General features: G+C 40.8%; 1 protein-coding gene and 1 long non-coding RNA gene across 2 annotated transcripts; one reads left to right on the forward strand and one right to left on the reverse strand.

Moving 5' to 3' along the window:
* Positions 1–2,192: 2,192 nt before the first annotated feature.
* LOC119288657 lies at positions 2,193–2,654 on the reverse strand. The gene is made up of 3 exons (XR_005141243.1): positions 2,553–2,654; positions 2,405–2,480; positions 2,193–2,320 (listed from the first exon to the last, which is right to left on the reverse strand). It is a non-coding gene; the product is annotated as an uncharacterized LOC119288657 (long non-coding RNA).
* A 1,700-nt stretch (positions 2,655–4,354) lies between these two features.
* On the forward strand, positions 4,355–8,233 carry LOC119284899 (sodium/hydrogen exchanger 1-like). Its single transcript, XM_037564076.1, has 3 exons — positions 4,355–4,796; positions 5,092–5,201; positions 7,884–8,233. The coding sequence occupies exons 1-3, from the start codon at positions 4,673–4,675 to the stop codon at positions 7,986–7,988; spliced, it is 339 nt and encodes a 112-aa protein (XP_037419973.1). The 5' UTR covers positions 4,355–4,672; the 3' UTR covers positions 7,989–8,233.
* Positions 8,234–13,054: the final 4,821 nt, after the last annotated feature.

A 13,054-nucleotide genomic window follows, 5' to 3' on the forward strand; every position in this document is an offset into this window, starting at 1 on the left:
TATTATGTCTCAGAAATTTGCATGCATGTAGGAAAAATATCAATGTTTCTTGCCGAAACATTTAATATTATTTTTTGAACTTTTTTACAATTATTTTGGATTTTACTGTTCATTCGAGATCATCTGAGCCCGAGCTCACAATAGCACTTTCGACACTTTGTATGTTCAGTATAATTATGTATACTAAGTTCCCTGAAAATACAGTGGTGCACGATCACTGAGAAGCGACGCTTGGGCCCCACACATAAGTTGATAGACTGGTTGGGGAGGCTGTCAGGCCCACACTCAAGGGTCATGCCATTGATATGGTCTAGTGCAGCCCGTGACGCTTATAGCACACCATCACGCCCAAACAACAACACTTGACGATAGTAAATACAAAGGTTATCAAAGACCCCACGACACCTTGCAATAAAGATTGGAATGTCACTAGTAGAAAACGGAGCTTTATTACCGGTTCGTAAGGGCCTTTAGTACGGGTTCTACAACCAGCACTAAAGGATGGAGATTAAAGGCCCTCCTCCCCTTTAGTCCCGATTCAGCACAAACCGCCACTAAAGGCCCACCACGTGGCGCGAGCCTGTGCCGTGGTATGGGGGACCTTTAGTTCTGGTTGGTAACACCAACCGGTATAAAAAGTTTTTTTGGAATTTTTTTTCTCGATTTTCAATTTTCTGAATTATTTGACGATTTAATCTCTAATCACCCCTCATAACTGCTCAAGTGTGGATCACTCATTCCAAATCGTCTAACTTCCCAACCGGCCACCCATCCTCTCACTACTCCAGCCTGAGCACGCTTAACTTTCGAGTTCTATTCCCCCTAGTTTCCATGTCCGCACTTGTTGTTTTCCTAACAATAGTAAGCTGTCAATCCTATTAACCCTCAGAAGTTTAGCTTGAGCATTAGGTCACACGTTTCATCGTTTGAGTTTGAAACTATTATCCTAAAAAACAATAATTATTTAGTATCACTAATATTTCTTGAATAAGTAGTTTGACCATATTTGACCAAAATTCAAAAAACTGAAATAATTATTTAGTAACACCAATATTTCTTGAATAAGTAGCTTGACCATAGTTTGACCAGTACCGGTTTGTGTCTGCAACCAGGACTATAGGTTAAGACCCCTTTAGTGCCGGTTTGTGATACAAACCAGGATTATGGGTTAGACCTTTAGTCCCTGTTTGTGTCACAAACGGGCACTAAAGGGGCTCGTGGGGCCCTGGCCTGACGCCAGCCTGCCACCAACCCTTTAGTACCGGTTCATGGCACGAACCGGTACTAAAGGTTCAACACAAACCGGCACTAATGCATAGCCGTTTGAACCGACACTAATGTTCATATTAATGCCGGTTCAGTTATAAACTGGTACTAATGTGCTTCACATTAGGTACCTTTTCTACTAGTGTGTGTAAGACCATGAGAGTTGCACACCGAACAACACCCTTCTCCTCATGCCTTTCTTTTTTTCTTCTGAGATTGCCCCTCGTGTTTACTTACTGCATTGAAGGACACGGATGACGCAATAAATGCAAAGGAAAATAAGAACTCATCCGACCTAAAAACAAAACACAACTAACCCCGTAACACAACACCAAAAAATAATACTCTCGGGAAAGGGGAAAATGTGAACGCTACAACAGAAGAATGTCACAGCGAAGCGCGCTTTAGCCTCTAGTTGTTCCTGATGTTCTCTAATATGTAGACGACTTTTAGGATCCATCCCATGAAGATGATTTCTACAATATTGCCTTATACACATTGATTACATCCATATATTGGGTTCCCGTTGTGTTAGCTAATTCAGGTGTATAATTTTTTCTCACTAGTAAGCGTGCACGTGCAACGCATGTATCCTAATAAACTAAAATAAAAACATGAACTTTTGTATTGTTGTACCGAAACATTTAAATGTGCTGTCATACTGAATTTTTAATGTAATAATTTATTTTAGATTAAGTCATAGGTCTTGTTTGACGGTGAAAGATTTTCATTGTTGAAATGTTGTGATTCCAAAATTCGAAATACAAAAATGAAAAAACTCGTGCATGTAACACACGACCAATACACATGTCTTCACATAAAATTAACGATCACATAAATGTATTGTAATTGTTACTTATTACAAAAATACTTAAAAATAACAACTAAGCAACATTATCTAGTAATCATCATTTGATGATGATCCTCTCTGGAAGGTCCATCTTTTGATTCGATCTATAATGCTTCGTTCTAAGACTGGGATATTGTTTAGAACTTCATTTTCTTCATACTTCAAAATATGAACCAAAAAGCGCTTCCTCAGTTCAAAATCATCCTACATATGCATTATATAACATTGTTATTAGAAAAAAAAACATGAGTAACGTGTGTAGAAATGAGCATGGTGTGAAATACTTACCTTGGGTACTGGAAAATGTAGTGTTCCATCATGCCATGAGTGCATTAAATTGAAAATCAAATAACCAGATAGGGGACTGCATGTATGAAATGTTACATGTGAGTTGAATGAATCAATTAAGAGTGTGATGTATTGACAATATTCTTACCCGTATGGATTTGTGGGAACAACAGGAACTTTGCATCCCCATTTCAAAATGTCGTCCTTAAAGGCAGGGTTTGCAGTTTGAAGTGCAAGGTTTAGATCGTTGACCATAGTTTTAAGTATATGCTTTCCGAAAGTAGGTATTGAAAGCGGGTCCAAAATAGAAACAACTTTTTTTTGTTGGTCCAAGATGAACAACAAAAATAGTCCAAGAATATCACAAGGCAATAAAATCTGCAATGACGCATCAATCATTATCATTTATTAGGACCAAATAAACAATGACTTTGAATTGAAATCTTACCGTATCACATTCCGAGATATGATACTCATTGCTATTAGGCCAGCTATCAAATAGTTGTGCCAACATAGCAATGTCCATACCATCATGATGACTTGGGACTTGTGCATACTGGGACATGGACTACAGTAATGTAAGAAAACATGAGTAGAATGAGGCAAACTGTAAAATGTGATTATAATAACTTACACAGAATCGTAGATCCATATAGTGTGTTGGGACATCTCTAGCAAGCTGGACGTCGTGGCATGCTAGTATCCTCACAGCCATGTTAAAACAATCAGCATCCATGTACTCATCATTCTTTAATATGTTCTTTAATTGTCTCAAGTTCAAACTAATAGGATAAGGTTGAGAGCTTTTCACCCATTCGCTCTTGTGAAATGGGAATTCTGTCAATTATAATTATACATGAGTAATAATTTATTAGAAAAAAAGAATTGGAAAAATGTGTCTTACTCTAGCAAAGGGATATCATCAACCATGCTGATGAACAAGCAAAGTTCATCCATTAAGTCGTCGTTTGTTGGAGTGACAAACGGCGAAAGGATAAATGATCGCGAGATGAGCTCAACTTGTGATGATGAGTTGGATGCTTTGGGTTTGTTAGGAGGTCTTTCGACGATCATACAATCGGTGGGATCCGTGTTGGTTTCATCATCATCCAAGTCTCGGTTTCTTATATCATCATCATTGAATTCCGAGTCGACTAAAATGACAGCTAATTTTGTTCTAAAATCTGTCATATGAACCTAAAGTGAAGTACTAACAAGACTTAATTTTCAAATAATGATAAAATACGAAATAATTAGTATCATGATATGATGCAAATTATACATGTCCGGGAGTGTCAGACAGACTATCTCCCGTGAAGTACTCCATGTAGTTTAACATGCAGAGACCACAAGATGACTTGGATGATTACAAATTTTTGATATGATTAATAACAAAAATATTATATTAATACTAAAATATTAGTATTATAAAATGATGTTGACCGAACCACAAGTCATATCGGACACACTCGATTAAAAAGGAATTGAACAACATTTGCCGCTAATTTAAATCAAATGACCAAAAGGGCTATCAATAAAATAATTGAATTTGTCAACACATATTTTTTATTATAAATCAACTGAACAAAAAGGCTATCAATAAAAAAATGAATTTGTCAATGCATAATTTCTTTGAGAGGAACCCATATAATTATTCCTTCATAAAATGGTTGTCGATCATAGATATTAAAAATAAAACAAAAGGGACACGGCCGATGATCCATTCGGCGACATAATTTGGCCACGCAAAAGAAACCAGAGGTTGCATTGCAAAAGGAAAGAGAGCAACCAGAGGAACACTAATGAGGAGCTTCGGGCGAAAAGAAAATTAAAAAAAAAGAGCAGCTGGTGCAAAGTATCTCAGTCTCCCCGCACACTAATGTGGAGGAGTTGTTTTCTCACAACAGTATGTGTGCGTGGTGAGACGGTGAGAGACACTCACTTTGCTTTCTCCGCCGCACGCCGCCGGCCGCCTTGTGTGGAGCAGGGCGCACGCCGCCGGCTGCCTTCTCTCGAGCAGGACGCATCCTCTCCCGCCACGACGTCTTCTGCCCCCCTCCCCCTTCCCGCACCACCACCACCACCACCACCACAGCCTCACCCCGTCTCCTATCCCCACGACGGCCTCGCCTCGCCGGCTCTTATCCCCACCACGGCCTCGCCCCGCCACCTCCTCTCACCACCGCGGACTTGTCTCGCCGCCAACCCCGTGGATCTTTCCTAGATCGACTCTGCCGCCGCCATCATACTGCCGCAGAGCAGATCGAGATGCGAGATGCTGGACACGATGCGGGAGCAGGCATCTTGAATTGGACCGAGATCCAGTGCGTCGACCTCACACAGTCTCTCCGGGAAGGAGTTCGCAGCTCGCGTAGGTGTTCGGTTGCTGAAGGTATGCTGTTCGATTAGATGTTGTTAACGCACCTACAATTATCAGTGGGGATTTAGTCAGGTGACATTTTTAGGCAACCATGTTGTGATAAAGCTTCTTAATTTGTGGATTTGAGTATTGGGTGGCTTAATTTTTCACTATCAGCTAGCTCTAATTGATGTTGAGTCTTTGCTTTTCGAGACGTTGTAGTCTCGCAACCAAGTTGGTATCTGCACTGTTTCTATCAGAAATACATGTGAGTCCATTCTTTGACATCTGAACTTTGCTGATGCTTATGCCATTGTATGCACAACAGGCACCTTCACCACATTGTCATTCATTTGTGAGATGTTTCTGTTTCTCTATGTTGGCATGGATGCATTGGATATAGAGATTTGGAAGATTGTTAGCGGAACACATATACAGGTATGCTATATATCTGCTTCTTTCCATATGTGTAGTAACATATTCGTTGTTCAAATGTATAATATGCAGCCTAATGAAATGTATCGCCTTGAGCACCATTATATAGGCGAGATCTAATGAGAGGTGCTGTGTGAATTGCATTGTCATACAATAAGGTAAAGAATTGCATTGGCATACCAAATCTGTTGATCAAATGTGCTTTAGGAATGCTATGCAGGGTAAAAATAAAAATAATAGCATACCAAATGTACCCTGTTAAGCATAAATGCTCTGAGTTATATTAGGAGGCATACCCATCGTTCTGAAGACTGCTCTTAATATATTCTTCTCTTTTTCATGTTGTAACATCTAGATCAGTCCACTTATCGGATTTTAATTCCATGTGCTTGGATGCATATTTGAATAAATCCTCCAGTCCTTCTAGCTGGTGTACCAAAAAATGGAAAAAGTATAAGCATCACAAGTGAGAAATAAGAAAAAAAAAGCTTATTAGAAAAGATGGGGCAGTAGGATGAAGTGCAGACCGTATCAGTGAGGTCCTTGCGGCTCATGTATGGGCCTAGCGAGTCGAGCACCTGGACACATTTTTTTCTGGCATTTATAACACATAGGTACCAGTGAACGTTCTCCATTTTTATTGGAAAGTATACCTGGAGAAAATGATTATTTTAGTTGTACTCGTACGTGGATGAATCGGTCATTGTAGCTGTAATTCATCCAATTATGTAGGACACAAAGACTAACCATATCATTTTCCAAATACACTTTGGCTCTGTTTAGTACCCATGCTGGTGCAGCATCCATGTCATCTGAGGGCAGATAGCTACCGATCTTTATCATCTTTGAGATGCATGCATTCTCTAAGAACACACTTCCACCTGACCTTACTTGTAGATGCTCCATAGCAGTCATGCAATTTATGTACGTATTTATGACCTACAATTAAAAGCATACATAGTATATTAGATGACACTGATAATCAAATAGCATCTTCTAGTCGTAATGCGATAATAATAATAATATACTCACTTCGTCGCCAACCCATTCTCCGGGAGTTAGAAGAGATAGTAAATGACTTTTTTTCAAAAATGCGTCGTCGTTGCTCACTAAATTTCTTTCTTTGCTTGGTTCAGACCGGATATTTTCTATAATAGACCAATCATCGCCACTGCAGGCATAATCTGTCACGATGGCAATCATAACATGTAATGATAATAACACAAAAACAATAATGTAGCAGTACAAGGACATTGAATGTTTTGTTCCGTGCCTTGTGGAGAAACAACATAGTCTTGTGCCTTCTTATGCTTGTTATGCCGTCGTTTATGTTTATTTATATGCACGGGCATTGTTAGCTCGTCCTCTATAGTCTGAAGCCCTTCCGTGTCCCGTGTTTGTGCCAATTCCTCATCCTGAGCTGCCACCATTTGTTGACTTGTTTCGTTGTGGGTTAGTTTGTGAGAACAATATTGAATGAATTACCCGTGTGTAGGATATAATATAATTAGAATAATTTGGGAAGATATAGTTGGAAAAGGAAAGTCACCTGTGTATGCTCAGAATCTTCATCCTCTCTGTTTGCTATGTTTTCTTCAAGAATAGGTGTATACTCTGGGCTATCCATGCAATTATTTTCCTCCACTTCATTATTGTTGAGTATCTCACTTGTTTCGTCATCGCTAGGTAGCTGAAACCCATGGTAGTATAATATTATAAGAGCGTGAATATATTTTTGTAATGATATTGTACTAAGATAATTACAAACTGATCTTTGGCGTTAGACATGTGGAAAGAAAACTTGCCTCTGTTGATTCGGGGATTGTATATCCATCCTTGGTTATCACAGCATCAAAAAGCATGTTTAGTGGACCCTCCCTAATGGACTCTTGTGTAGCCTTTGTGGAGTCGGGATCTGTATCCTCTTGTACGGTTATCACCTCTTCAACCTGCATATTCTCTGTATCCTCCATAGTAGATTCTTCTTGTATCACCTCTGTCGCCTCGGTGTTTGTATCCTCGTCTTTCTTTACATCTTCAATCTGCATATTATCTATATCCTCATCCTTTGCTACCTTGTTGATGTTTTCCTGAAAACCCAAGCATGACATTTCTAGATAGAAAACCTTGTATAGGAAGAAGAGAGATATAATATGTCATTACCGTGTCGATGGCATCGGCAATAGTACCGGATCTGGTTGGAGATTGACCCGCATGGGGCACCGATGACGATGGCGCCGACATGGACGATGATGGTGCTTCACCAAGGGCTGATGTGTGCGGCGCGGTGGAGAGACTTGTTGTGGCGGTTTGTTGGGATGCGGCTGAGAGATCGTGAGGGGGGTGGAGGAGGGGTCTAAAGTAATGGTATCAGGAAATATAAGGCAGAATCGTGAGAGAAAGGAAATAAGGCAGAATCGTGGGAGAAAGGAAACTACTATCGCGATAATTGGGGACTCCTGATTGCTATCATCCCCGGATTTATCTGGCGCCCAGAATCTTATCTTGTGCTTTTTTATACCCCAGTTTGCCAAAATTACTGGAGTTATTTCCGTAGTGCATTTTATCTGCATAAATATTGGGTGTGGCCCACCTTCCTTCTGTAACTGCAGGCTGTGTAATAATTCAGAGAAGGCACACCCTTTAAATATTTGTCAAACTTAATTTTTTGTTTTTGAAATTAAGGCAACTGCGGGGACTACCAACAGGCGGCGTACCTGCTACGTGTTGGTGATGAGCAAGCTAGCCAAGGGGCAGCATAGTGAATCGATGAAGAAGCTGGAATCCTAATAGGAGGAATATTTTCAACTGGTTTGACGCATGTTGGAGGAGGTATTCTCGCCCACTGTGGTTATCCAGCATTTTAGCCTGTTACGTGCCTTATCTTCTTTTCTGAATTCTATATAGTATATTCTTTCGATTTTTTTTCTGTAAAAACAAAGCATGTGAGCTCATCTGCTATAGATTCGGGAACAACATATGTGCAACATAGTAGTAATAACGCCTTTTAACTTCAATATATTCCATGAATGTCATAGATTCTTCCAGTTATCATTACAAATATATCAGAGAGCATAGCACTTAGGCGTTCAAGAACATCTTTAATAGAACAGAATTCTGGCTGCTAAATTTAGATAGTACAGAATATACAACACAAAGTGTTCCTTATTATGGATGATCTGACACCATGACGTGGCATCATTCCACCATCTTCTTCTATTTGAAATAGGTTTACAAGTTGGCACATCTGGAGACCAATATAACCACATTAAAGCCTCAATTCTCCTGAACACGAAATATTTGTCAACCCTGAATCAGCAGAAATTATGAAGTGATTAGTGCATGGCAGGACTTACGGCTACTAAAATGATAAACTTCTAAGGAGCTTCTTTCATAAGTTGGGTTTCAACACAAACATAGTAGGGGAAAAGAAATATTGGAATAATGCACTTGCCTCATCTCTCCAAAACATCTTTGTAGACAATGTTCTTGGTGCTTTTCCCGGATTTATCGACATCCTTGTTTGGCTTGGCCAAAATCCGTGTTGTCTCTCTCGACACTCCTCTTGACAATGCAACATATAGCTGACCATGTGAGAATACTGGCTCGGGAAGGTAAATGCCAACATTTGGGATGGTCTGACCCTGTGCCTTGTTAATTGTCATCGCAAAACTCAGACGGATGGGGAACTGTTTTCTCTTAAGTTTGAAAGGAAGTGAGATGTCCTCCGAGGGCGACATAGGGATCCTAGGTATAAACACCCTCTTTCCAGCATGCTGACCACCAACAATCTCTGCATCGATTGCATTATCCTGAAAGGCTTTGATCATAAGCCGTGTTCCATTGCATAGACCATTATGAGGGTCGAGGTTCTGTAGCAGAATGACCGGGCAGTTGACCTTTAATTTCAAAACATGTGGGGGCAAGCCATTTGGTGTGATCGAGTTCAAAAAATCAATTGTGTAATTATTCTGTAGGTCATCCTCGATTGAGTCAAAACTATGGTATAACTTTTCTTCACCTGGAAACCTGGAGATCATCTTGTCATTCAGGTCATCGACATGATCGTTCTTGGTCGATAGAATAGCACGTGCACTCATGTACTCTCTGGATGTAGCATTGGCATGCAACGATGGGAAGACATCTTCGATGAGCATGTTAATAGCTTTTTCATCCTCGGTATAGCCAATGACAATGTCGTCAGGGAGACGGACATAGTCGTTGCCAATTGTCTCTTCAGTTCCATTGCCTATCCTTAGGAGGTATTCCGAGAACCAAGGATCAGCCTGTGCCCGCATATTGCGTGTGAGACGTATCCTGCGGGTCTTCTCCCAAAGATAGGATCTCAGAAGTGTAGCATCCGTGATCTGCGCTCTTGTCCCACGTGTCACAACAGGTAGGACCTGCCTGGAATCACCACCAAAGACGACAACCTTTCCTCCAAACGGCAAAGAACATTCCATTATATCCTGTAGTGATCTATCAAGCGTCTCAACTGCTTGACGTTTTGTCATAGCGACTTCGTCCCAAATTATCAAGGATGCCTGTCTAAGCAACTCCACTGTACCACTTTGTTTTGTGAAACTGCACATACTATTGTCAGTGAGCTTGATTGGTATTTTGAACCGAGAGTGTGCTGTCCGTCCTCCAGGCATTATCGATGCTGCAATACCAGATGTAGCAGTTGCAATCGCCATTTGGCCCATGGAACGCACCTTAGCAAGCAATGCCTTGTACAGGTACGTCTTCCCAGTGCCTCCTGGACCATCAACAAAGAATATCTGGCTTTTTTGTTCATCACATGATCCATTATGTCATTGAAACCAGCCAACTGCTCATTGTTCAAACTGCTAAATAGATCTAGATGTTCTATGTCCGCGGTGATTTGCCTCTCTTCTGTTACCTCTCTGTACTCACCGTCATAAGAACCATCGGTCTCTACCAGATCCGGAAGTCCATAGTTTTTAATATCCTTTCCCATGGATTGCAACATATCCCTAATATCTCTAAGGACCATCTGCTCAAGTATTGACTCATTTGATTCATTAAGACGGTAATCCTCACACATTGATGGTAGATGTTTCTCCCACAATTGTCGGATTTCTGTTGCCTCGCAAAAAACCAATATAGTCGCAAACAACCGTCTTAGGGCACAAGGCATCTGAAATGTGGCCGCCTCTGTCATGCAATCATCAAGAGTCTTGTCGTGCTCAATGAGGCCTAAGTGTTCACATGCCTCTCTGAAGGAAGTGCACATGTTGCCATTTACTGTTTTTAAATCATCAAATGAAGTGGCACCTCGGACATGACTTAGCAACACACGCAAGTAGTACCTCTCTCCTTCAGCAGGGTGTGCGTAGACAAGTCTTCCAATCTGCGATCTGTTATTTCTTCTCTTCTGCCACTTCTTTTTTCCAGCTATCCATCTATAATGCTCTGGAAACTCTCTGTACAACAATTTCCGTGCTTGCGGAATCTTCCGGTTCATCTCAAAGTACTCGGTAAGCATGGACCTAGATGAAGATGGTCGAGCGACAACATCTTCTAGATTTTCACCAGATTTAAATGCAATTGTATGCATATTTGGCAAATGAAGTTGGAGCTGCAGCACTGATGGACTGACACCAAACATTTTAAAACCAAAAATCCTGTAAATAGCCTCTGGAGGAGATACATAGCGTGCATCCCTATATTGTCGGATTTCATTGATGATTCCACCATCATTGATTATGTCCTGCTCAAAAGCAAATGACGTCCGATCATGGCCTTTATAGATGTACTTGAACAAATATTTCACTGCCTTGATGCTCGAGCATGCTTCAACATTAATGTGGCAGTTGTATCGCATAAGCAGATAAGGGTTGTAAGGGACCACCCATCTATTGTCCAAATTGGCTCCTCTGATCCTAACTCCATGCCCATCATCCCTCCTCCGATAGATGGGATAAGAGTCTCTCCCTTGTTGTGTGGCATCACAAAAATCTCACGGATAATGGAACCTACACTGTCCATCAATCATGCACGGACAACTTTTTTTCAACTCACCACAGGGTCCGTGCAGCATGTGTTTGACGACCAGCTCATGCAGAACTGGGTGTTTCTCTTTGTCAGGTATCTCTGCGGATATCACCCGATCATAGTCATCCGGGGTTGCCAACTTGCTATGTGCTTTCATGATTAAAAGTATATGCTCATGAGGGAGGCCTCGTTTCTGAAACTCTGTGACATGTACATAAGCTGCAACTTGTCCGAAATGCTTACCCTTAATTAGCAAGTCCATCATATCTCGCTGTTTAGCCCTGTATACCCTTGCCACCAGGACTGGACGGTCTTCTGGCAGTTGTCCAGGCATCAGATTAAGTGTTATCTCCTTCCAGTAGGGATTGCAAGTCATCGTGATAAAATAATCCGGTTTACCCCACCGTTGGACTATTGCCATTGCATCGAGGAACCTTCGCTGCATGTCGCGATCACCACCAGGAAACGTGCGTGGAAGCACGATTCTCTTACCAATCCGATCACCACGTGACTCGCCGGCAACGATGGTGTCAACAAGACCCTGTAACAGTATACTTGGTCATGGAAAAGGCATGTTTTTCAAAATGTTGATGTAGTAGGATGTATTAGTATAAACGCAAGCACGATACCTGGTAGAGGTCAGCTTGTATAACCTTTTGATTCTCTGGCTTTGAGTACCAGTCCAGCCTCATAGTCTCAATCTTGATATACATGTCAACAGCCCACTGTTGGAAAAGGCATCCACCGAACAAGACGATGTTAAAAAGCTTCTTCCTGACCTGTAGCTTGAAGCAGTAGTACTCCCTCGCACTAACAAATTTCCTGGATTGTGTTGCATTCACCTCATTGTCACCAAAATCCTCATCTTGGTTATCCTCATTATCATCTACAATATCGAATATAAATACAAGTATAATGGCTGGAATCATAATGATTGACAACATCAGATTTTTTTATTAAGAATAAGTGGTACACTATAATGACCGGCACCTGCATGTAAATCATTGGCATGGTCTTCATCTGGCACAAAATTCCCAACTTGTTCCCTTTCATTAATCAAATTATCTTCTGTTTTGTTGGGGGAGCAAGACATAAGTTTTTATTCACCAACATAGTAAGTAGATAATGCCATAACAATTTAATAATGAACATCATACCTGCATGTAAATCAGTGACTCGGTCTTCATCTGGCCCAAAGTTGCCAACTTGTTCCCTTCCACCCATCAAGTTTTCATCTGCTCGATAGGTGAACGAAGACAAATGTTATTATATTTATAAAGATAGTATGTAGATAACACAACAATAATGAATAGAATACCTGTATGTAATTCAGAGGCCCGGTTTTCTTGCGGATCTGAATAATGCGCCGGATATTGGTTTGTGTCATTGTGTTCCTGAACATACGGCATCCAGCGATTCCAACCTGTCTCCCCACGTGGGAAAAACAGTGGATATGACAATGGATCATAGCACCCATGGTATGCTCTAATGTACAGGGCCGGTCGCCTTTTTTGCCATGCACAACAACACTCCTGTCAAAACAATTTTGTGGGTCGCTCCCTTCAACCCATATAGCTGCCACCTGAGAAGTCGTTGGGGCATTATTGAAGAAAATATGCCCTAGAGGCAATAATAAAGTTATTATTTATTTCTTTATATCATGATAAATGTTTATTATTCATGCTAGAATTGTATTAACCGGAAACATAATACATGTGTGAATACATAGACAAACAGAGTGTCACTAGTATGCCTCTACTAGACTAGCTCGTTAATCAAAGATGGTTATGTTTCCTAACCATGAACAAAGAGTTTTTATTTGATTAACGAGGTCATAT

Source organism: Triticum dicoccoides, chromosome 4A, assembly GCF_002162155.2.
Source record: "Triticum dicoccoides isolate Atlit2015 ecotype Zavitan chromosome 4A, WEW_v2.0, whole genome shotgun sequence".
NCBI classification, from domain to species: domain Eukaryota; kingdom Viridiplantae; phylum Streptophyta; class Magnoliopsida; order Poales; family Poaceae; genus Triticum; species Triticum dicoccoides.